The 26225-nt window shown below is 45.5% G+C and overlaps 1 protein-coding gene and 1 pseudogene across 1 annotated transcript in view; one reads left to right on the top strand and one right to left on the bottom strand.

The window, feature by feature from the left end:
* Tafa4 (TAFA chemokine like family member 4) overlaps positions 1-26225 on the top strand; it is a 181810-nt gene that overhangs the window by 33173 nt on the left and 122412 nt on the right. Inside the window, exons 2-3 of the mRNA XM_060383831.1 lie at positions 7908-8043; positions 13909-14024. Coding sequence (XP_060239814.1) covers positions 13910-14024 — 115 coding nt within the window. The 5' untranslated portion in view covers positions 7908-8043; position 13909. The remainder of the gene's footprint in view (positions 1-7907; positions 8044-13908; positions 14025-26225) is intronic.
* LOC110551655 (eukaryotic translation initiation factor 1-like) lies at positions 18999-25156 on the bottom strand (annotated as a pseudogene).

The raw sequence follows: 26225 nt of genomic DNA, 5'->3' as shown, positions 1-26225 counted from the left end.
TAAGCGGTTGCTTATTGATTTAGCGTCTTCAAATGGAGAGTCTATTTACTGAGGTGTCGTTATTTAAATTACATCTTATATTTATTTAGGAATCATCTGTATTCTGTTCGGTAAACATGGATTTATTAAACATTAAAGTGTATTATAATAAAATCATGGATTAGCAGTTAAGATTAGCAGGTGATACACTTCCTGTCTTTGTCCACAAGAGGGCTCTCCTGTCTAACAAAAGAATTTTAAAGCTGCACATTTTATCTAGGTTTAGATTAAGCCTCTAAGAAGCATTTATCCCAGGAGTGGATTAAAGTGGCCAATATCATCCGCAACAGGCTTTGTCTTGCTACGCCATCCCACTACTCCTGAATTTAGTATGAGGGTCTGCTCAAGAATGTCTTTCAAGCTGAACCACACTGTACTGCCCTTAAACAATACTAAGGCTGGAAGGTTCTGGACTGGGCTCCTAGTAAAATTCTATTACCTGACAGGAGTTTGGATCAGCCTCATGGTCAAGTGGTTGTTCGGTTTTTGGGGGAGAGAGGTCTACCCTATAAACAACACATATTTACATCCTGTGCTATGCAATGGTGGCTGTCCTGGAGAGTAGTGTGTGTGTGTGTGTGTGTGTGTGTGTGTGTATCAAGTAGTTTCTGGATTAAGTTCAGAGGTTGGTAGTCCACGGGCCACCTCCATGTTATGCTGGTGTTTTACGATGGTGGCTCAAATCCTTGTCACTCTGTTTTGATTATTTGAAATATGAGAAATGAGAGGAACATTTCCAATTAAAGGCTAGTCTAATTAAAAGGACTCAAGCCTCTGCCGTGAGGCTAATTGGGCCTTGAGAGATTTATGGCTAAATTGCCATTACCGGTCATATTTGCTCAGCCCCAGACCTGGCTAATTTCTCTTGGAGCCGAGCTGTGCAGCCGTGCTGGTCGACGCTGGGTTTCGTGAGTGTGTTTTGTTTTTATATAACTCACCAGATTCCTCTGTTTTATGTGCTCTGCAGCCCCCCCCCCAGCATTGTTGCTTAGAATAACTGCTTCGTGCTTTCTGTGGTCACCTGAAGCCTAACTAGTGCTTTCTCAGTGATGAAAATGAAGGGTTTGATCCCGTCTCCTTTAGAAAGGAATATTACCTCATGGAGATGAAGAGGCTGAGTAGTGAGAAGGAGTTTCTCAGGTCTTAAACTCAAGAGTGCAAGACAGGGGTGTGGCACATGTATATTTAATTAATTCAGCTCTGACTAGAAACCCTTCTTCAAGAACTCTACCCCATCCTTCAGAACAGAAGGCACTGATAACACGTAGAATTAAAATGCCATTTATAAAATTCTTTAATTTTTAATAGACACAGTTATTGTCTTTAATGGCTCATTTACAATGTACTCTGGTGTGTTATAAAATGATCCAGTAGTAAATTCCTCATTGATGTTTTTAAGGAAGGTATAAAAAGGCAATCTGTGGCATGCGTCTACCACATGTTGGCAGGGAGGCAGGCTACCTTAATGTAGCTGGTGCCCACATTCTAATGGTGAAGTCATTCCATGCATCATGTGCTAATCGTAAGTGAGAGCGTGGTGGAGGCTTCAGCCATGAGCTACTGCTTGCAGTACCCTGGTCCAAAACGTTGCTAACCTGTAACTCTTGTCAGCACATGCCTTAGCCTGCGGAGCTCCATTAGTTCCTGTTTCCTTTCAGAATAAAATTGTCAGAGAAAGCTTCCACTGGCCATGTGGTCTTAGGTGGAGAAGCTGGTGTCAAGTAAGCAAAGACAACCAATGCTTTTTTTTTTTTTTAAGCAGCTGGAAATAGAAACATCCTTCCTAGTTTCTGTCTGAGGCCTGATGGGTCCTGAAGGGCAGGTTCTCTTCCAGAGTGTCTGGGGAGGCTTTCTCTAACAAGACTGTTCCCCCCCCCCCGCTCGTGAGACCTCTTTGCCCTCACCAAGCTGAGGTTTTATGAACTATTTATGTTCCTAAGGTTTACGAACTATTTTTCCGCCTCCATCGTCTTCCGTCTTGAGTGGGGACGAGTGCGGAAGAGTGATTTAGCATGCTTGGAGATGCTGCAGCCTCTTGCCTCTCAACATCAGGGGCTAGCACTATTTTGCCTTGCACCTGGTGCGCAGGTGCTGTGAGTAGAAGCCGCTCGGCCATCTCAGTAGATTACCAGCCCTGGGGGTCAGCGTGGACCTGCTGGCGATTCTGTAAACAGCTAACGATGTGCCCTTACCACTCCGGTGCTGATGCAAGAGGCCCCTGGAGACCTTCCCCACCAGTGGCCAGCAGGAAAGGCAACTCGAACGGTTGACTTGTAACTGAGATTCTGCCTTGCTAGATTCTTGCTAGAATGCTTCTGAATGGGACCGTGTCAGGTCCACTTCACACACACACACACACACACACACACACACACACACACACACACATATATAAAGCAGAAAAAATTTGTTAGTTGCTTATTGCTTTGCTTTGTTTTGGTGCTGGATTCCTTCCCAGAAGCCAACAGAAGTTGAGCTGTCTTCATACATGCTGTTAGGCTCTGATGTGTTTCCACTGAACTGTTCTAGAGTTTGGATCCAAAGTGCTTTCACACGCTGCTTTCACATGCTTGGCAAAAGGGTGGCGCGGACTATGTAATTCAGCAGATTCCACCTTCGTTTAGGTTGTGGAGCTGGACACCTTTCAGGGAATCTGCCGCACATCAGAAACCCTACCCGTTGTCTTCCAGCGGCCTTTTAAGACAAAGCAGAACTAACGTGTAGAGATTGGTGAAAACCATTATAGACCCAGGGCAGGGTCTGCTGGTGATGTCACTGTAGACGGAGTCCCGGAGGTTGTGGCTCAGTGTCTTTAGATGCTGAGGAAAACTGGCTTGACTTTCAGTGACAGAAAACTCATGGGAAGAGCTGCTCACTTTTTTTGGGGGGGAACATGTTGGTAAATGTATAGTCTAATAGATCTCAGACGTTTGGTATCTCGGCACCAGCTGGCTAGAGAGGGAGTCTTAGCCCTTGTGCTTCCTAGCTGAGTGAATTTGGACAAGTCTCCTGTCATTTCCATGCCGTCAGAGAACAGAAATAAGCCCTAATTTTAAATGAATGTGCTTAATAATTCATTTGTTTTGCAGTTTGGGATGGTGAATGAAGGGCATTATTCCTGCCAGGAAAATAATCTGCCACTAAATTGGCCCCAGTTCTGGCTCCACTTTAACACAGAGTCGTATGTAGTCCAGGCTGGCCTGGACCCTTTGATCATTCTGTCTTATTCTGCCAAATAGCTAGAATTAAAGATGTGCACCACTGTATCCAGTGAGAGTTAATATTTTTAAACGGTTAACACGATATTTGGGACTTTGGTCTATAGTAGAGCCTATGTAAGGGCCTGTCTTCTAGGGTGGATGGGGACAGGGTAGATAAACTGTCATGTAGCCCAGGCTGGCCTAGAGTTCATTATAAGGTGAGAATGTCCTTGAACTCCTAATTCTCCTGTCTCCATTTCCTTAGTGCTGGCACTACAGACCTTGCAGAGCACTGAAAGTTATTTATTTACTCAAATACTACTCTCCTGATTGATCTATTGATATATATCTGTATATATAGAGAATGTATGTATGTATTATGTATGTATGTATGTATGTATGTCCTTGCCTACCTAGCAATCTTGCTCGCCCAGTAAGAGTTTTAAACAATAAAACAAGCAGGCCTCCTTGGGGGGTTTGGAGGACTAACTATAGTGTTCAAGCTATGAACACTTATGCTTAGGAAAGATAATCAGAGTGCCAGTCATTTTTAGCATATCTGCTAAATGGAAGCCTTTTAAGCGCATGCCTTGTTTTGATATTTCTGACAATGGAAAGTTAAAAGAATAGTACAAAGCACTCTCACGCACTCTCTCCCCTACCCACCAGGGGCCTTTGCTCATCCCTTCGTACTCACCCATTCATTTTCTCTTCCTTCTCGTTGTCCCTCAGTCCCTGCCTCCCTGCCTCCTGCATGCACCCCATTTCTGTATTCTCTCCCTTTTCTCTCTTTCTTTTCCTTGGATTCATTTAAAATGAATTAGAATACTTATCCCTTTATTTATTTTTTTAAAAAATATTTCAGAGCATATTTTTAGCAAGAAGGACAGTTTTTGAACTGCAAAACAATCAAAATAAGGAGTTTAAATAAGGAGCTTGAATGTTTATCCAGTATGTTTATTTATCCTCTGTTCGGATGTTGTGATTGTCAAAGCAATACTCTTAACAGGTATTTTTGTGTATAGGGCTCATCCTGGGAATGACAAGGAATTCACTCTCCTTGTTTGCTATCCAGTGTGTGATGCATCTTCCTCTTTCCTCAGAATAATTCTTACATTTTCTTTGGATGTGTGAGTGGAGGAGGAGGGTTGGTCTTTGTGATCCAGATAATTTTCTTTACCAAGGCCAAGTATTTATGTTTCAAAACGCCCCTGCGTTTGTCTGAGTTTTCTTTCTGGATCGGATCCAGGTGTCAGGCCACTCTGCCTGCCCTTTTGAAAACGGAACGGATGCGTGTCCACAGCATAGGTTTTCATTATGAAAAAACTCAGGATGGGATAGAGATCGGCCTGCGTGTTGGAGGAGGCGCCGCACAAGCGCCTTCTGATGGCACTTACTCCAAGTGAACAGCCATCTTCAGAAAGACTCATTCCCCTGGGAGCTCACCCCTCTAACTGGGAAGGTGGGTAGATCAAGAGAATGAAAGGCTCAGCCCCTCCATTTCCTTGATAAGAAATCAAGGGCAGGCAGCATTCTGTGCTGTGTAACATGGAAATAAATTAAACATCTGAAAGAGTAGTCTCTTCTGCCCGGAAACCTCAAAGTTTCTCAGTATCAGGGAAACATGAATAGACATTCTTCTCTCTTGTTGTGGAAAAGCACCTGCCTCTGCAGAAATGCCACCGTGTCAGATGACAGATGAAAAGCACAGCCCAGCATCCGAATGTTGTCTGTGTCCTTTTTAGTGCCTTCTGAGAATGACCAGACACTGTAAAAACATTTTTAAACATCTTGGCCTCGATGTGGGCAGTGTCTTTCATCACCGAGGATTCTGAAAACTCTTTAAAAATAAATGAGTTTTGAAGCTGACTGCTGGCAATGGTGGTGTTATCTGGGTGGGGGTGGTAGCTTGGTTGGTACAGTGCTTGCTTAGCAAGTGCAGAAGCTCTGAGTTTGGTCCCTAACATCACATAAAACTGGCTTTGATGATGCGTGATTGTAATCCACTGGGGAGGTGGAGGCAGGAGGATTAGGAGCTAAGGGTCATCATTGGCTGCATAGTGAGTTTGAGGCCTGCCTAGGCTACAAAAAGAACTGTGTCATAGTTGGCATGACTGGTGGTCTTGATCGTAGTGAGGGTTAGAAGGAAGGGTTCATCATTTTCATTGGCCAAAGGTACAGAAAATCTGATGGAATGAGTCACCTTGCATCCTAAAAGTCAACTCATCCTACCTTGTCTGGCGTGAGAACTGATCTATTTGCACGGCTCTTCACCAACAGTACATTTTTTTTTTTTTATAGTGAGTTGAAAACAGAATGCTCATCGGCTCCTTCTGTGCAAAGAAAACAACACAAGTATTAGCTAGGAAAGGTCACCTTTGTTTCCAGCATGAGAAAGTTGGCTCCAATAGATGATGTGATGCATTGCTTTCCAACAGCTGAAGGTCATGTCATGTCCTTGGGTGGACACGGCAACAAAGACGCTTCATGAGGTTGGAAGACCTAGGACATGAACAGCCCGAGTAACTCATATTTATGCAGCTGTTCAAAGTCATTTTCTTCTTGTGGAGTGGACTGTTCCTGACACACTCTTTGTTTCCCGTGACCCTCAAAGGGGTGGTGTTGAAGTCCATCACCTGAAAGTTTCTCCCATCAAACTGGGGGAATTTTCTAAAGAAGAGAAGTATCTCCCTTGGGCCTGGTGGTGCATTTGTAATGGGTTCATGAGGATTCCAAAGTAGTGAGATGGCATTTCAAAAATCATTCTGATATTTGGAATGCCACATTTATTAAGTGCCATCCATGAATTTATCAGCATAGCTGATTGTTTTTCTCTGTGCCATGGGGAGGGGGCGTATTTCACTCAGCAGTGTGGAAAGCTGTGCATTCTAGGCTCCATTTTGCTTCAGATGGCTTTGTTTTAGAATCGTGTTGTCTATTTTATGCAGTGCTGGAGACTGAGCCCAGGGCTTTGCGTGTGCTCACAAGCAATGGCCATTAGACTTTTTCTGATCTGATTCTTTCTTTCTTTCTTTCTTTCTTTCTTTCTTTCTTTCTTTCTTTCTTTCTTTCTTTCTTTCTTCCTTCCTTCCTTCCTTCCTTCCTTTCTTTCTTTCTTTCCTTCCTTCCTTCCTTCTTCTTTTTAACAAAGGTTTATTTATTTATTATTTATACCGTAGTCTACCTGTATGTGTGCCTGCATGCCAGAGGAGGGCACCAGATCTCATCATCGATGGTTGTGAGCCACCATGTGGTTGCTGGGAATTGGACTCAGGACCTTTGGAAGAACAGCCAGTGTTCTTAATCTCTGAGCGATCTCTCCAGCCCTCCTTCTTTCTTTTAATGATTCTATTAGAGGAAAGAGTTCTGGTCCATTTGGGGGTGCTGAGTGTCAACTATGAACTTGCAATGAAATCTTTATAATTCATGAATTAAAGTTCTTTATAATTTATAACTTGGTACAATGAGTTATGGTGAAAAAACCTTTTCTGTGTGTTTCATTTTCTCTGTGTTAACATTTTTGTTTTACCAAAAAGGAGCATTGAAGATGGTCTAATGTCATCTCCAGGTGTCAATCACTCAGATCTAGGGACTCAAATCTTCAGACCAGCTGTTCACTGTTCTGTGAACTCTAGCAAATTATATACCCTTTGGGAACTGATTGTCTCAAAGCAGCCCAATGGTCAGTGAAATGAGGAGTGTGAAACTGTGTATCTTAAATGATTTGGGTTCCTCTGTCAAAAACTGAATGGCCGGACCTCTGAGGACATTTTATTTTAAATCTATATTGTGTTGTGCTGGGCTCGGTTGATCAAGAAGGACTTGAAATAGCTCTCTAGTACCTACACTACAAAAATAAAAAGCTTCACCAGTCAATGGTGGCACACACCTTTAATTCCAGCACTCGGGGGGCAGAGGCAGGTGGATTTCCATGAGTTTTAGGCCAGCTTTGTCTACAGAGTGAGTTCCAGGACAGCCAGGGTTACACAGAGAAACCCTGTTTTGAAAACCCAAAATAATGATGATGATTATGATGATGATGATGATGATGATAATAATAATAATAAATACTATTATCAAAAGGCTTCACGTGGTAGCATGGTGCTTATAATCCTAGCTTTGGGCAGAAGAAGAGAGATGGGTTTCTGGGGTTTACAAGCCAGCCTGTTTAGACTATTGAAGGAATTGCAGGCTAGTGAGAGACCCTGCCATTAAAAACAAAAACAAACAAACAACAACAAACTAAGAAGAGATGGCGCCCAAGTAAGGAAAAATACCTGGGTTTGTCCTCTGAGATCCACATGGACATGCACATACATTTCTGCACACATGCATGCATGCCTGCTCATGTGCATGCATGCGCTGACATGCATACCTGGTTACATGTATGTACACACATGCATGCATATCTCCTTGTACACATGCAGAAATACCCCATACTTACATACAAAAACAAACAGAAACTTGCCTATATTGTGTGAACTAGCACGTGACTAGGTAATGAATGCTAAATCTTCTATGTCCCCAGGCCAACGTTACTGATAAAAAAGAGTTTGTTCATTTGTGGGCCTGAAGCTGCAGATGTAAACGGTAGAAAGTGTTGTTTTACTCCTAGAAGCACTAAATGCTAATTGAGCCCCATTTCTCTCCCTTTTGTCTCCTTTAAAGACAGGTCTTCCAAGCTGAAGTAGATTTTGGGGAGCTGCAGGTATGGTTGGTCTCAGCTTCGAAGGGGCATTTGCAGCCACTCTGCAGAACCTTGAGTAACTGTGTTCAACTGGAACCACATAAAGAACTCTCCAAGGTAAGGCAATTACAACGATTTTAATGGACACCAAGTAGCCAAAAGTTGATAACACTTTCTGAAAAAATTAAAAAAAAAATACAGTAAAAAAAAATCTAGATAATTGTCAAGCTAGATGGTGTCAGCACAGGCCTTTAATCACAGCACTCAGGAGGCAGGAGAAGGAGGACCTCTGAGTTTGAGGCCAGCCTGGTCTAAACAGCAAGTTCCAGGACAGCCAGGGATATACAGAAAAATACTATCTTAAAAAAACCAAACCACTCAGGATGATCTTTTCCAGATCCCACCATTTACCTGCAAATTTCATGATTTCCTTATTTTTCATTACTGAGTAATACTCCATTGTGTAGATGTACCACAATTTCTGCATCCATTCTTCAGATGAGGAGCATCTGGGCTGTTTCTAGCTTCTGGCTATTACAAATAAAGCTGCTACAAACATGGTTGAGCAAATGTCCTTATTGTGTACTTGAGCCTCTTTTGGATATATGCCTAGGAGTGGAATGGCTGGATCTTGAGGAAGCGCTATTCCTAGTTGTCAGAGAAAGTGGAACAGAAAGACACACATAGTATATACTCACCCATATAGCCATATAATATAGGATAAACCTACTAAAATCTGTACATCTAAAGAAACTAATCAAGAGAGAGGACCCTGACTAAAACACTCAATCCTCATCCCAAAAGGCAAAGAGGATGGACATCAGAAGAAGAAAACAGGAAACAACCTAGGAACATGCCACAGAGGGCCTCTGAAAGGCTCTGCCCTGCAGACTATCAAAGCAGATGCTGGGACTTATGGCCTACTGTTGGGCAGAGTGCTTGGAATCTTATGTAAGAAATGGGAAATAGTAAGATCTGGAGAGGACAGGAGCTCCACGAGGAGAGCAACAGAACCAGAAAATTTGAACACAGGGGTCTTCCCAGAGACTCATACTCCAACCAAGTACCAGGCAGGCATGGAGATAACCTAGAACCCCTGCACAGATGTAGCCCATGGCAGTATAGTGTCCAAGTGGGTTACATAGTAATGGGAAGAGGGACTTCCTCTGACATAATCTGATTGGCCTGCTCTTTGATCACCTCCCCCTGAGGGGGGAGCAGCCTTACCAGGCCACAGAAGATGACAATGCAGCCACTCCTGATGTGATCTGATAGACTAAGATCAGAAGGAAGGAGAGGAGGACCTCCCCTATCAGTAGATTTGGGGAGGGGCATGCATGAAGAAGGAGGGAGGGTGGGGTCGGGAGGGGAGGAGGGAGGGACTTATGGGGGGGATACAAAGTGAATAAAGTGTAATTAATAAAAAAAGAAATAATAAATCTTAAAACAAAAACAAAACAAAACAAAAACCAAACCAAACTAAACAAAACCAAAGCGAAACAAAAAGAAGAACTATCGTTCTTTCACTTATCACTGCCTTTGAAATGAAATCCTCTCAGTGTGTGAAGCCCTCTGGAACATTCCATGGGGAAGATGAGACAGAGAATTATGTCTGAATAGCCCCCTGCTCTACCCTTAGTACCCAACCCTGACATTTCTCTAGGGAATCACGGTATTTTGGGGGAATGAGGTAGGGAGAGTGTCTCCCTAAGTAGACCAGGCTGGCCCCGAACTCGCAGAGAGCTACCTACCGTGTGTCACCATACCTGGCAGTCACAGACTTTGTTTAGTGAACACTTGTTTTAAGGAGCAGAGGAAGCTGGTATCTAGAACTGTTCCTGTATGAATCTGGGCAAGGGCCGGCGGCTGGGAATGTCTGTCCTTGGGCTTCTGATTTGGGGACTTGTCTAGATTCAACAGGAAAATGGAAACTGTCCAGATGATGTGAAGCAGGGGAAGTGGGTGGCATCGGGGTGGTTACATGTATGCTTGGAAATCAGAGAGGCTGGCCAGGAGATGGGACAACCCAGCATTAGCACCTTTGGAAGCCAGGCTGGTGCAGTACCCTCCTGCGTGGGAATGGCCCGGTGGTTACCATGGAGCTCGCTTCTTTGAGCAGATTCAAAGCACAAGGCAGATTCAAAGACAAAAGGGTTTTGCAGATTTGGTTAAGATCTTAGATAATTGACTTAAAGTTCAATAGAGTGCACAAGTCCTCTGTCCAACTGAGGTATTTAGGTAAACTCTAAAATTGGACTGTGATTAATTTGGAAGAATAGTTTAGAACTGAGACAGGACTGGGAGATTCCACACATCAAAACTTTAGGGGCTGAGAGCTCTTGGCCAGTGCTAAAACATGGCGACCTCAATTACAAAGTCCAAGAACAGGTTTTCCACTATCCCAAAGACCTTTTTTTTTTTTTTTTTTTTTTTTTTTTCCCAGTTGGGCGTTTAGGTGAGGACATGTCCAGCTAAAACCTTTTGTTTTCCCTCCTGGTCCAGGGGTGATGGGGAATTGAACCCAGGTCTCTAACATTGTGGACCACGTTTTCAGGCCTCCTGCATTGACCAGAAGATCCATACCAAACTCCCAACTTGCAAAAACCAAGCTCATATTTTTGATTTGCTGCCAACTGCTAAGTTTAGTCAGTTACTGCAGAAGTCCTCAGCACTTTCATCTTGCAGAGAAACCCTGCTCTTCTCTTCTCTGGAGGGTTGGCATGAAAACAACTTTTCCCATTGCCTCTGCTTCCGTGAACAGGTGTAAAGGGATCTAGGCCTTAGAGAACCTTGAAAGATTACCAAGAAACAACTGTGTAAGACCTCATACTAATTTAAGATGCTATGATTTATCAATTATATATAACTTAAGGGAAACAAAGAGATTGCAAATTTCATTTTCATTTGATCTTTTAAAAAATTACTTTATTTATTTGCTTATTACAATTTATTCACTTTGTATCCTGGCTGTAGCCCCTTCCCTCCTCTCCTCCAGTCTCACTCTCACTTTTTCTTCTCCCCCTATGCTGAATCCTTAGCCTACTGGTAGGGGCGGTCCTCTTCCGCTCATCTTCCTCCGTGGCCTGTCAAGGCTGCACCCTCCAGGGGGAGGTGATCAAAGAGCCAGCCACTGAGTTCATGTCATAGACAGCCCCTGTTGCCCTTTCTAGGGAACCTGCTTAGAAACTGAGCAGCCTGTGGGCTTCCTCTGAGCAGGGGTTTAGACAGCATCTTTTGTAATCTCGGATAGCCTTGAACTCACTATTTAGCTGAGGATGATTGAAAACTTCTGATGCAGCCTTGCGGTGGTGGCTCACACCTTTAATTCCAGCACTTGGGAGGCAGAGGCAGGGGATCTCTGAGAGTTTGAGGCCAGCCTGGCCTAAGGAGCAAATTCCAGGACAGCCATGGCTACCTAGAGAAACCCTGTCTCAAACTCCTCCAATCCTCCTCCCCCTCAAAAAAAGAAAAGTTCTGATGTTCTTGCCTTCACTTCCCTGGTGCTAGAATAACAGGTATGAACCACCATGTCTGGTTTTATGTAGTCCTGGGAACAGAACCCTGGGCTTTGTGATACTTGGCAAGCCCTCCACCAGCTGTGACTCATCCTCAGCCCCTTGATTAATTATTAGTTGAATATTCTCGCTCTGTACACAGTGATTTAAGTCCCAACGGCTAATCCCCAGCATCAGCTACTGCTCTAATTGCTCCAAAAGCATTTTCTTCCTACTCTGGGGTCAAAGATCGAGAGTGCTATAAGTTGGGTTGGCAGTGCCTTAGATACCATCCAGTGGGGTAGGGGGAGGGCATGACCACACATCTCCAGGGGGCCACTGTTACCCACCCTGTTTCACAGAAACGTGAGGCTCAGAGTTCCAGGAGGAATGTTTCAAGGAAATGGATTCTGGTGTTCAGTCTGCACATTTTATAGGCGGGCAACCAGTTTGTTTGAAGAATAGTGCAAGCGAGTCAGGGGCAGGCAGGTCTCTTTGGATTCAAGGTCAGCCAGGGCTACATGGGTGAGGCTCTGTCTTAATGAAAAAGAAAAGAAAGGAAAGCGTACAAAACAAACAAAACACTTGCAGGCAGGATTTTTTTTGGTTTCTAATTTGTAGCAATTAGTGATTCAAACAGAGAACACGTGAACGTATTGGCTGCGTGGAGTAGTAGCTCCCTATGGCCACAGAACAAATCACCTAATTTAGCAGTTCAGAAGGGCTTTGCAACAGTTTAAAAGGGCGAGAAGAAGTCAATGCTGGGTGTCACCTCTAACTTGGCCATCTTCAGAGATGAAGTTAGAATCTCATCTTGGCCTGGCTGCTTCAAAGGCAGACTCGATTGCAGGTCCACGAGCAATGTGACATCTCTTTAGAAGATGCATCTGACTGAACTTTGAGTCTGAGGGAGAGGGCTGGGGCAGATCCTGTGCCTCAGAGTGTTTGCTGATATGCTGCTGTTACCATGCCAGGAATACCAGCTCTGGTTGGGGCTCTTCTGGGTAGGTTGGCAGCTGACACCCCGGAGGAGGAGGGATTTTCTCCTGAGTGTTACCCAAAATAGTGACCCAATCTCACCTGCCAGGTTTATCCTCTCTGCCCAAGAATGTTTGCTTTCCAGAGATTTGGCCCACTGACGCCTGGTCTCTGCATTCTTGGATGTACCAACTATTTGTAAAGGATCTGCGTCAGCATACACAGACTTTTTCTTATCCTCAACATTTCCCAGACATCGAAGAAGAGCAGCTATTCCTGTAACTTTTATACTGTCCGAGAAATCAGAGTAATCTAGAGATGCTTTTTAAGGTGTACAGGAGGTGTGTGTCACCCAGGAGGTGTGTGGCTTCATTGGAGGTATGCAGTAACAGAGGTCATAGGAGAGGTGTGAGCTTGCAGAGGAAGCGTGCACTTGGTATGGTCGTACCGAGTGTTTGCACTCGTGCAGGATGGGTGAGGATTTACAGCAGGCGTGTGGGTTGTAGGTATGCTGGCCTACGTATTAGGGAGGGACTTGAACATTCACTGCTTTGGGCGCCTGGGAAATAATCTTCAGAGTTCTAAGGCTGGGCTGTGTACAGAGAAGGCTTCCCTCGGTCCAAGGCGGTGATAATAGATCCTAGGTTCCAGGCAGAAATCAGTATGCACATATCAAATGTTTTGACTTCTGTTGTTCAAGTCAATTGAGGGGCTGCAGATAAAAGAGTGCTTGCTAGTCTTGCAGAAGACCCAAGCTCAGTTTTCCGTACACACACAGAAGCTCAGCATTGCCGGTGACTCCAGCTCCAGGAGATCTGTACTCTCTCTCTCTCTCTCTCTCTCTCTCTCTCTCTCTCTCTCTCACACACACACACACCCTTTTTAAAAATGTCATTTTAAAGGTAAAAAAGCAAGTCAACTTTAATTTCCTTACAATATTTAGAAAGTCATTAAAATTAGGAGCTCAAAATAAAATGAGTCCTGGAATTAAGGTGTGAGTCCGCATACCCGACCAGAGAATTTGTAGACTGGCCTGTTTTCCCCACCGTATTCTGAGGTTTGTGTCATGAGTGGCAGATCACATCTTTAGAACCAGGCAAAGAACCCCCAAATTCTTGGGGCACATGTGCATAATCTTTGTGGGTTCATTCAGACATAGAGAGCCCTCGTAGTCTATTTGAGAATGGCTCTGACTTGGTTCCGTCTACACTTTGAGAGATGGTAGAATATGGCCCCGTGCTTTCTCAGGGCAGCTCTGGCTGTTCCTTGGGGATTCCTGAGCAGACTCTCACCACAGCACAGTGTTAATTCAAACTCTTAATTATGAAAGACACTGGCTGAAACCGGAGTCAATGCTCAGGGCAAATTGAAGCTTGATGGGTTTGCAGTTTTCTTGGGGGAGGGAGGATGAAGTGGCGTGTTGAGGTTCTTCGTCAGCTCCTCTCTGCTTCCTGCCTGGGGCTGCTTGGTCTTCCTCATCCTCACTGACCAGGGTCTTGTTTCTCCTCAGGATGAGAGTCTGCGCTAAGGGGGTGCTGCTGTCACACTGGCTGGTTCTAGCCTATGTGTTGATGGCCTGCTGTAAGCTGATGTCCGCCTCCAGCCAGCACCTCCGGGGACAAGCAGGTAAGCTGTTTAAGCTCATTATGAACTGCTGAGATCAATTAATAAAACACTTCGACACACCAGAGGCCACACTTTAGACATAGGTGATTGACAAGCGCTTTGGCTGGTGTGTAAATAGTGGAGGGCTGTGCTGGAGCAGGACTGATCAGGGCCTCTTTGCAAGGTGCTGTCTGGCTTCTCTTTTGAGTTTCAGCTCTTACTTTCTTGGGCGGACTTCGGTATCAGTGCTTTCTCCCCTGAATGTCAGGAAGTCACTCACTGTGCGAGTGAGCGCGTCTGCTCATACTCAGGCATTCTTTTTTTTTTTTTTTTTTTTCAATGCAGTTTATTCAGGAACCTTGAACAATCCTCGGACCCTGGGGAAAGCCAGCCCACAGCTTAAATAGCCTCTGGGTAGCCAACCCAGGCATGTCACGTGGGCAATGCAGATAGGTCCACATACATGGAAGCAAGCCAGATCCTCAGCCTTAGCCAAATGTGGAATTGTTCGTGACAGAGAGCACTCACCATCGGGAAGGTGGAAGGCGGGCGGAAACCAGCTCCATCTTTAAGGCATAGCATTCCGCAGCTCTCTACAGTTCCCCCTTTTTGTTTTAGACGCATCAGGCAAGAGTAGAGGTCTGATCTGATATTAGAAATAAATTGGGACTTTGTACCGATGTTCGTTTAGGTGTCATCCACCTAAAGAGCATCAGACCCGTCTGATACCTTTTTCTCAGAGGCGGGACCTGGGGCATCAACCCGCATGCAACCAGACACGCTCTTCTCTGGGTCCAAAGCGGCTGACCCTGAGTGCAGTGCTTAGCCTCGCATCCTGAGCGTAACATTTTAGCTTTTTATGGTAGCCAACCATGCTTGGGGAGAATGTCCTGCTTCAATGGCTGTAAAGGCCTGAATGTTCATGGCTGCATCACACTGTTGTGAGACTCTAATCTTGCATATATACCACAGGCAAACCAAGGAGACCAACACCAGAAGGCCTGCTAATGCTCCCATGCCCGCCCATTCCTTCAGATGATTCATGGCTGCAGCAATCCATGATGTTAATCCTGTGGCTAGTCCTGTGTCCACTCTGGTAGAATTTACTGTGACAATGGCCACTCTCAGCTGCTCCATCGTAGTATCGAATTCTCCAGTCCAATTACCTAAAATATAGCTCGACAATTGTTTAGACAGATTTGCAGCACAGGAAAAATTCTCATGTTATATGCTAGTGACTCAAAGTCCAGCATATTTTCATTGACCGCCAAGTTGAGCGATTTGCCATAGGGTATCAATTTGCTCCTGCATGAGGTCAATCCTCTGATTGAACACCATCAAGCTTCCTTTTAGTTGAGCATTAATTCCTTTATGTACAACTAAGGCATGAGCTACATTGGCTAAATGATTGTTAAGGGTCTGAGCAGTCTGTCCAGTATGACTCATGGCTAATGCCCCGGTGGTAGCTCCAACAGCCGCCAATGAGATGGTAGTAACAATGGTGGCTGTAGTTCCAAGATCCCTTTTTTGTCTGAAGAGAGTCATAGCGTGAGGGGCATCAACGGGCACAGGCACGCAGTGAGGCATGCGAGTAACCAGGGCATACCTAAATTTACTAGCATTCCAGCATTGGGCACAAAAGCAAGTATCATTACCACAATTACTTGGCTCTATCTGGCTAATAATGAATAAAAATGGGGGATAGACAAACAGGTGTGGGCTTATAGGAAATAGTATGAGAAGCCTTAACCCCCTCATTGGAACATCCTGCGTCAGTTCTAGAACTAGCAGTGGTGGTGTCCGAGGTCTGAGTAGGTTCAGGAGACCATTGCCCCCAGGGGCGAGACGTGCTCCATGCCAATTGACTAACTCCATGGTTTCCTCCACTTTTGAAAGTCATTTAAGGTTCTTAAATTATTTTTTTCCCTTTTTTTAAAAAATTTTTCATCAATTACACTTTATTCATTCTGCATCCCCCCATAAGCCCCTCCCTCCTCCCCTCCCAATCCCACCCTCCCTCCTCCCTCTGCTTGCATGCCACTCCCCAAGTATACTCAGGCATTCTTATAGCTTCCTGGAATTTGGGGTCAAGTTTAGATCTCAGCCGACTCAGGGCTGTCCTGAGAGGACCTTTCAGGCAATTTAAGAGGACTTGAGACACGTAGAGAAAATATGCTGAGTGACAGACGTAAGTAAGGAGAGAAGAAAAGAAATGACAAGATGAAGAAAACAAAGAGGTAACCTTTGCATTTTCATGGGTCTCCAAGGGAAGTGTGTCTAAAACCGGACAGACAGTTGTTCTGGTAATTTCTAGTGAGATTCCTGTTTGTGCATTGCCCTTTAAAGATAATTTTAGAGAATCGTGCAAAATAATCATCATGGTTATGTATCACTTGGCTTTGTTCATAATTGCGCCTCACCCTCTGTGACCTTTCACCTTTTTTTGCTACTCCCTTCCCCCCCCTGCAAATAGCCCCTGCTGCTTTCGAGTCATAGGTGCATCTACGTAGGAGATATGGTTGTCCTTAAGTCTACATTCTATACATGAGAGAAGACATGACGTTCATCTTTCTTCCTCCATTATTGTCTCTTGTTTCTCCTGAGTTCCCCATCATCCCTGGAAATAGTTGCCCTTCTGGCCTTTTGCCTGACTCCTATCAACCATGAAGAAGCCCTTGATCTCCACCATCCATGATGCTGTTGTGTGTCACAGCAGGCCCAGAAAGCTGGACCCCGATCCAGCTGGCCTGATCCCGCTGGTGCATCTGAGGGATTTTAGTTCCTGACGGAAGGCGAGTTGGTAAAGTTGGTAAAGCCTGCAGCATACATGATGGTAGTGCTCCCTGGAATCAGATGTCACATGAAATTCTGAGCTAGGGCAGAGGGTGTGGCTAAATACACTGCTGCCAAGTGTTCACTACCGCTTTTTCCGCATTTCCTTCACCACGATGGGGCCTATCACTTCCTGTCACACTCTCCTGCTGAACTATATCTCCAGCATTTTTCATCTTTACAAGCCGCAGTATCACATTTATCATCCAAATGCCTCTCCTAACTGCCAGATCACAGACTGGACATCGAATGCTGAGCAAGAAAAACAGCACCTGTCTGATAAGGACAAAGAACCAAGACTCAGGCTGACTCGTACTTTACCTCTGCGATTTGGGTAGGGGGAGGGAGTATTTATTTTCTCATTTTCTTCAGGGTTTCTCAAGCCACTCTGGCTCAGGAGCAGAACACACTTAGCCTAGAGACTTATTGTCTCTCAAATGGTGATAAAAATTGCCTCTATAAGAATATTTTCTCTTTTGCCTCATGCATCTCTGTTGACATATGTGGGCATCTGTTTTTGTGTAGGTTCTATATGAGAGACAGGACATGTTTTGAGTAGGGATATTGCTATGTGTTCTATTGCTACATTAGTTATTTATTTATTTTCTCAGTGATATGACAGAGTATCAGGCAAAAGGAGGTTAAGGGAGGGGGGACTGAGGAGACATAGTTTATCAGGTGGGAGAAGCCCACAGAGGACATCTCTGTGGCAGTGGAAAGACCAGGGCAGCTGTTTGCTCACATCTCAGTGGCTCAGGAAGCAGAACGGGCTAGAACCAAGCAAGGGCTATAAAACCCAGGCCCCACCCAAAGTGACCTCCACTTCCCCCAGCTGCGAGCCATCTTCCCGTGGTCCCACGAAATGTCCAAAACACCACCACCCGGGGATCAAGCTAGAAATGAAGTGTTCAGACACATAGCCTGTGAGGAGCCTTCTAATCCAAGCCACAATGTTGCCCAGATTAGCCCCAAACATTTGAGGCTCAAGTAATCATCTTGCTTCAGCCTTCAGAATATCTTGGACTACAGTCATATTCTATTCTACTGTCGGTAGGAAGATTTTGAGTTCAAAGCCAGCCTGCGTGGTCCAGAGAGACCCTGTGCCCCAAGAAAGTAAAGCGTGAAAGTACCTTCAACTGCGTATAAGTCAGAAGCGTTAATCCCGGGTCCACTGACCTCTTCGTGTGGGAAATTTGATCAATGGGATAGGCCACCCCCAAAGACAGATACCATGCCATGCTTTCCCTTCCTCCCTCGTTCTGACATGCTAAGGGTTGCTGCAGTTTTAGGCTCAGGGTAATTTCTTAAATCTCTCACAACTCAATTTTCTCCCCACAAGTGGCAGTTCGAAGATGGGGAAAATAATGATTGAAGTTTTGAGGAATCAGCATAAAATCAATACCGCTTGGCTGTCGTGGAGCACGCACAGGTAGCTGGTTATTGTGCGGTGTCTTTTGATGAGTTCATTTCGGGGGCCCGGAGCATTTGGAGTCATTCATCTCATCTGATTAATGCACATCTGTTTTCCAGACTAGAGCTTGGTAGAATGTAGTGGTGGGTGCATCATCAACAGATTTCCAGGCACAGGGCTGCGGGTGTCGAGGAGAGACGCAAACTTGAAGAAAGTGGGCTGGGGAGTGGCTCAGTTGATAAAGCACTTGGCATAGGAGCCTGAATTTAAGAGGCAGTGATTTATACTAAAAAGCGCAGGGCAAGGGGGACAGAGCAGCAGCCTGCTGGAACCAGGAAGCTCCAGGTTCAGTGAGAGAACCTCTCTCAAACAATGAGGAAGGAAGTGATTGAGGGAGACACTGGATGCTGATCACACACACACACACACACACACACACACACACACACACACTCACACTCATACTCATACACACCTGAAGGAAATGGGCCACAACCAAACCTCCCATGTTATCTGTGACAATCCTTGTCTCATTACATAACTCCAAATTCTGACAACTAGACAACTCTAGAGCTAACTCTAATTTTTTTTTAATGGCTCTTTTCAGTTTATTGCATGAAGGAGTTACCGTAGTCTAAGTTAAAAGTGGGGCCCCCAAATGGTTACATTATGCATGCTGTGGGGTTTAAAAACTTGTGACCCAAGGACAGAAGTGAATTTCTACTCATGGCAAGGAAATCCTCACTTAAGCTTCAGAGCCACAAGCACTTAACACCGTGACCCTTCAGACGGTCATTCTTAGCCAGTCCAGGCTCTATTGGGAACTGGCATATGTTCTTGCGCTGGTCACCCTGTAGCTGAATTACTTCTCCATATTCTGGTTGCTCAATTACAGTGCCATTGTAGGCAAATTTCTTCTTAAACGCCTTTGCTAGTCTCTTTTTATCACAACCATCAGCAATCCCTTGGACAGGTGTAAGGGTCTTCCTGTGGTTTCTCTGTTGAATTCATGTATGGATAGAATCCTCAGTGCCAGCAGGAAGCATATCATCACTCTTACTTGCATTAGCATGGGAGTCGAAAGAGTGGAGGTTCTGGAGAGCGGGGACACGCAATAGGATTCCTTTTCCTCAGCAGAAACTTCCTGTAGAGGGCGGGCGGGGGTGAGTGTGGGGGGAAGGTACTGACAGAGCATCGGGAAGCCAGGGGGCTGGGTGGGGGAGGCAGCTGAGTCCTTGGCGTCGGCTCAGTGACTGGAACCACTAACTCTAAATTAAGAGTGGAATTGTTCCCAAGAAGAGCAGATGGCACCTTCCATTCCAGCAAATGCTGGATTATCAGAAGGGAGGGTAAGGCTGCTGAGGGAGGCCTTGGTTAAGCCTGCTGAAGAAACAGCCTCATAACCTGGGGCTTCTATGTGGATGGGTATCTTTGGCTTCTTGGCACACATGCCCCACTTGTGTCATTCTCTGGCCGTTGGAAGTCCTCTGCTTTTAACCTTTGGGATTTTAATTCCCATCGCTCCATATCTAACCAACCACCAAAGGAACCAGGGCTTATCCCTGCCTCCTATGGACTCTGTTTTGTACATGAGGTTTTGTGCTACCTGGAGAGACATCTTTTGTGGAGGCCATAGGTGAAGGCCTTTGAATTCCTCCCGGACCTTCACACTGTAGTTCTCTTGCCCAGAGGAAGGGCTGCCGATCTCAGTGTAAGTTTTACTCCTCTGGAGGTCTCATAAGCTGTGTCCCCATTCCTGTAATGTAGTAGGCATTAAACTGTTGATGAATAGGCTGAATAATTTCGTTCGTTTTTCGTCATGTGGTCTGTTGACTAGTTTGATGCTTGTGGCAAAAATCCCCAACAATGAAGGCAAGCATGAAAGAAGTATTCTCTTCTTGTTGGCTCTTCTGGGAAAAAGAACATGTGTACACACACAGATGCACCGTCATGTACCCTGTTTTGTCACTTGCTCTCTTCCCTTTGACATTAGAGTTTGGCGAGCTTCTGATGCGGACGTTCGCTGGTCTCTACTCCTCTCTGGTGCACTGTGTGTTTGTGTATTGGATGGGCGTACCATCAGTAATTTGGTCACCCCGGTGCCGGCTGACTTGTGATCAGATGTGTATAAGGACACATATTCTCACCTCGAAGAAATTATGCCGGTGGAATGGCTAAGTTAGTGCCTACGAGGGTGTTAATGGGATCTGGCTGATTGCTGGGACAAAACCACAACACAGAGCAAATGTGGTCTTTTCTGGTTCCCGAGTAGCAGGTGACTGTTCCAGCTACCTCCATCAGCGGTGTTTTAGGGCCCACGGCGGTGGGAACTCTTCTGCCCTCAGCTCCAGCTGGCTCCTAGGAGACCAGGCAAGCCTGGAAGACTTGATGAGTTAGGCAGGGGTAAGGTGTGAATGGTTTCCCTCCACTTTCCTTGTCATCGGCTAGGGCTTAGCCGCCTGACCACACCCGCCATGAAGTGAGAATAGACACATAACTCGAGCTGCGGGCTCAGGAAGGAGAGGTGAGCGTGAGTTCTTGCTGAGCCCCAGAGTGCCTTCCAGAACCTTCCGGTGGGTTCATCCTTCCAAAGACAGTGCCAGGGTGACAGTGAATGCCCCTCCACGCCCCACATCCTTTCTCTGACTCTGGGCACTGTTGTCCTGAATTTCCCAGTACTGTATAGTGGAAGCACTTTGTTCATTGAGGACCCAGTCCCAGAGGATTGGGACAATACTCTTGCTTCTTCTCCTCCAACTCCTATTCCATTTTCCTTCAATAACTGCCAGGGAAACAAAGCACCCTTTCACCCTGCAATGGCCTGTGGCATGAAAGCCCACCTGACTAATCTCATGGCTTGCTGATCATTCTGTATAGCAAAGGAGGTCTCTTCAAACCCTGTCCCCTCAGCAGACCAAGACAGGGACAGAGCAACAGGGTGGAGGTGGGGTTACTGAAACATTTGGAAGAAGTCACTGTTATAGTGATTCAAATTTTTTAGTTCAGGCATTTAAAAGCATGTAGGCAATGGGGCTGAATGTGAGCAAAGTACATAAGATCCATCATTTAGCACAATGAGCACATGCTAATAACTAAATAAAAACACTTGCCTGATTTTCACGGTCACCATTTAGGACCCTTTCCTGAGGGCAAATGGCGCTGGAAACTTTCACAGGAGTCTGGAAGTTGTGTTTTGAAGGTATCAAAACCCACAAAGAATCCTTGTCCCTGGGATTTTACCATTCAGATGGCCATCCTGCTTGGTCAAGAGAGCACACACAGGTCTCTGGTAGCCCGAGGTGATGGAGAAGGAGGAAGGTCACTTCTCCCAATGAGTCCAGTCTCCTTAATTAGAAAGTATGGTTCCAACCCCCCGTCACTTTTTAATCCACCATTGATGCTTTTCCACTAGACAGTAACCTCTTTTCTCCACAAGAGGGCAGAAAACAACATCTTGGGAAGACTGCAGGCTGGGAGGTGGTTCCGGAAACCCAAGTGACAGCTGGAATTAACTGTTTAAAGGTTCTTGTGAAAGTTTTATACTTCATAACCATGGTAATATTGAGCCACAGCGCTTCCTAAATCCATGGGACTTTGTCTCTGCGGACATCTGAATATACTATAATGTACATTTTTTCCTTTCAAGACAGACAGCTACTACAGTTGGAGATTTAGGTGCTACGGGTTTCTTTGCTCATTTTAATAGTTCCATTTCCTCAGAAGTCTGACTTGCACCATCTGACTAGATGCTGGGGTGCCTCCCTGATGTCTACTCCATTTACTCCTCCTAGAAAGACCCGGGAAAACTAGAGCACACCCAGTGAGCAGGCAGCACAGGAAACCAAGTACTAGGGACTGAGGTCAAGCATAGCTTCCTCATCTTGGCTGTGTGACCACATCTAGGCTACCTATCCCTTCTGAGCATGTTTCATCATCTATACTATAAGGTAGTCATGCCTGCCTTATATCAGGTTGTTGGAATGGGCAAATTGTGACAAGCAGGTGAAAGGGCTTACACATAGCAAACACACCAGAAGCGGACACTGTTTTCAGAGTTAGGGGGACACAGATGGCGGACTCTGAGAAGTCCTGCATTGGAGGGGTGGCTGGAGGCCAAGGCTTCTCTGGGGAACCGTGATGGGTGTCTTCAGAGTTTGAAGCTTTATGGTCAACAAGGAAAAAAAAAGCTTGTTTAGCGTTGCCTTGGGAAAGCTGATGAAATGAAAAAAGTCACTCTTTGGTTGTTTAAACAGTGACTTTAGAAGGAGGCATCAGGATGCTGGGAAGGAGAGTGGCTCAGGCCAGCCTTGAGTGACTGGCTGCTGGCTGTAGAAGCAGGCGGCCCTCCAAGCCGGGAGCAGGGTAGATGCAGAGAACCACGGAAGGTCTGCAAGCCTCTCTTGCTTCAGTTTAATCTTAGGGGAACCTGGAAACCGGGGCTAAGACCCATAGAGAAAGAGACTAAATCGGACCCCCCTAAGGTTGTAAGTGGGAGCCAGTCAGCTGATGCCTGACAGTACAGAGGGCCTTCTTGGCTTAGGGGGCACACGGTGTATTATGGCGATCTTCTTTGAGGGCTACCTTTTCTGTTTAATGGGGTCCCGGTGGCTCTGGGCTCTTCAGGTGGATGGAGGACTTCCAGTTTTCCATTGTTCTCTTTATTATAAAATGTCAGTACAAAACACAATGTGAAACATTTTGGTGCCTTCCATTATGGTTAATTTTGTTGGACTTCTTTGAAGAGGACTGGTTGTATTCCGGTAGTCATGAGGGTTCACTCTTTGTGTTAGTTTTGCTAATGATAAAGCTGCACATTTCAGCTGCTGTTATTTCAGTTTTTATTAAGAAGAGATTTTCCTGCATTGCTGAAGTTCTGGCACTAGGGGGCAGACGAGGCTTACAATAGCTAATAGCAAGGCCCGGCATCCCTCCCACCCCTCAGCCCTAGACCCCACCCACACAAAGAAACCAGTGGAACTAGTTTTACTAATAATGTTCTTAAAAATCTATACATTCAAATGATTACCATGTAAACGTATCTCTTGAGCCAACCATAGCTGGATATAGGTAGAGGTGACTATAGGAAATAATTGTAGTTGATAAATTGTTCCTGTTTGTTAGTTTGTTTTTGAGACAGGGTCCCACCAAGTTGCTCTGGCTGGCCCGGAGCTTGCTAGGTATCACACTGACCTTGGACCTACAGAGATCCACTGCCCCTGCCTCCTGAGTGCTCGGATTAAAGGCTAGTGCCACCACACCTGGCTAGGGAATTGATTTCTTAGTATTGCATTCTTAAGTATTAGAATTAAGTGTACTGATATTTTCCTGGTTTTCAGAGCGCACAATCTGTGTTCCTTCAACTAACTAGTTCCTCTCACATATTATAGGCATCATCTTGTCTTTCTTCCTGTTTTCTCTTTTTCAAAAGTACTGCTATCTCCTCCCCCCCACCCCCCGCATCCTTTCCCCCAAGAATCTCACGCTGGGAGAATAGAAAGTCTAAAGAAAAACTTTTACAACTTGTCAAACCACCTTACAGCTCGGGCGGGTATGGAACTTGCCGCTTAGACCAGGTTGGCCTTGAACTCACAGAGATTCACTTGCCCTTCTGTCCCCCAGGGCCGACGTTAAAGCCCCTGCTCTACAGTTTAAAGTTTCAGCTTTAAAGTTTACAGTTTAAAGGGACTTCTACAATTTTCCCTGTCTTCCCTCCTCCTGCCCTGTAGATGGCTGCTTGGCTAATGAACGGACATCTCCACAGCAACATATTCTGTAACATTGTTGGGGATTAAGAGCAAGACAGAGCCATTCTGTAGGTAGCTCGCTATTCAGGGTCATGGACCCAACCTAATGAAAGCATCTGTATAATGTAGGTAAACTGGTAGTCAAGAACACAGCAATTTTATACTCAACAGGGTGCAAATCAAAGTTAAACTCAAGGAACAAATGAAGAGTTCGGAGACTAAAATCCAAAAGGACCCTGACTCATCAGGATGCGGTGGGTACCAGCATTGGCTCTCTTACACCCTGGATTTGCTTCTCCTCCTTGGGCCTTTGGTGGGCCTCATGGGTGGGCTTTCTCTGAGTTAGCACTTTACCTCCCATCCTTGGGCCAATCAGAATCTTCCATATGCGTTCAAATTAGACAACCAGTTTCATCATCCTGACTCAATTTTCATGCTCGTGGTACCAAACTGACCCATTCCCAAGACACAAAATATCCTTCAGTGTGCTTCTTGGCAACTGGCTCCTCAGGGAGCCTTCCTGCTGCCGGGGGCTGCTAGCCTATTTCCCAATAGAACCTGCTCGCCCTCTGTTGTCCTCCCCACCTTCCCCCCTGCCCCCATGAGGAGCCAGGAAACTGGTAAAAATATGAACAGAGCAAAGGAAGCATGGAGGGATGGTGTAAGACACCTGGGGCTTAATGATGTAAAGGCATCCATAGAGTATGTTGCTTTTATTTTCTTTCTTTTTCTTTTAATTGGCCTGAGGGGAATGGAGCCATCCTACTGGAAAACGGTGAGGCCATACTATGGCTGTATTGTGTATCTTGTAAGGTGGAGTGCGGGAACCTTTCATTTAGCAGCTGTATTTGTCACTTTTCAGACCCATGGTAAGAGACGGAGAATTACTGATTGAGAGGAAAAGGGAAGTGGGAATTCAATTCTGGCTCTTTGTCAAGTTACTGTTAGAGCCCTTGAAGGGATGACACCTTCTCAGTGGCTCCAAGCCCTGGATTACCAGAAGAGAGGCAGGACTCAGCCGTGACCCCTTCCTCCATTGCTCCAGAAGGACTTTGAAAACCCTTCTTCATTTTGGACCTGTCTGGTTCCTCCTGGCTGCTAACCATCTCTGACGTGAGAGTCTGCCAACCGCGCCTGGGCCCAGTGTGGTTCTTCTCAGGTGGCATCTTGACGAGTTCATCTTGAGCTCAGCATTTGTTAAGAGTGGGGGAGGGACACGTGTTGATATTCGTCTTCTCCCGTATCTCCAGCTGCTTGGCAAACAAGGCTGGCCAGGTGACAGCCTTGGTAATTGAACATTTGTGTCCTTTCTCCCACGGCAAGCAAGAAATTCTGTCCTGCTTTCTGTAGGGAACTTCCTGTTGGGCGGGGCTTGCTCTTCTCCCTCCCTTTTGGTCTTGAAGGCAGAACAAACCTCAGCCTTTGAGCAGTCCTGTGGGTGGAGGACTCTCCTTCCCGGGGGAAGAGTCCTCATCTTTATTCTTTCGAGCCACATACTTAAACTCATCTCTGCAATTTGGGGTTTGGAAAGCCACAGGTCAGTCGCTCATCTGTACATCGAAACTCTAGGAGGAAATCAGAATCCTTTGTTCCCTGTAAGGAAAGTAAAACCTTTGGTGAAAAGCAGGAAGGGAACAGAGTGGAAAGGGGGCAGGATGGAAAAAATGAGGCTTTGTGTTTTCCTAGGTGTTGCTTGGATGTTTTAAATATTTTGGCCCATATGGTGGTCTCAGAATAGGATGCTAGAAATAGTGTTATTGAAGAGGCATCTAATAACACATTTGAAATGATTAATTGGCTGTGGGAAGATAGTGTTTGCAGTAGTTAAAAACAAGTCCCAGGGCCGCCTGCCATCTTTGAGGTTAGGGAGTGTCTGAAAGCAGGTAGCCATAGACAAGTTAAAAGGCACAGGCGCACTTGACCAAGCTTGGCTTGCTCGGCTGAGTCCCTTGCCTGTTTCTCGACTGTAGAGGAGGGAGCCCTGAGGTCTCAGAGCCAGAGGTGGAAACAATAGAGAAATTTATTTTTAGGGAAAAATAGAATTAGAGCATAGGCGTGACATGAAACAAATGGCTGTGCCCAGGGCTTTTCAGTGCGGAACTCTTCTGAGGGCATTACTGACTCTGCATAGCTTCCAGCTCCAGCTGGGAGGGTCGGGTGGGACTTGAGTAACTTAAATTGCTCTTAAGCAAAAAGTACATGGTACGTGGTCCAGGTTTCTGCCTTCCCTCCACC

This window comes from Meriones unguiculatus, chromosome 5 (assembly GCF_030254825.1).
Source record: "Meriones unguiculatus strain TT.TT164.6M chromosome 5, Bangor_MerUng_6.1, whole genome shotgun sequence".
Lineage (NCBI taxonomy): Eukaryota > Metazoa > Chordata > Mammalia > Rodentia > Muridae > Meriones > Meriones unguiculatus.
The sequence above is the reverse complement of the archived record's forward strand: the minus strand, read 5'-3'. Positions and strand labels throughout refer to the sequence as shown.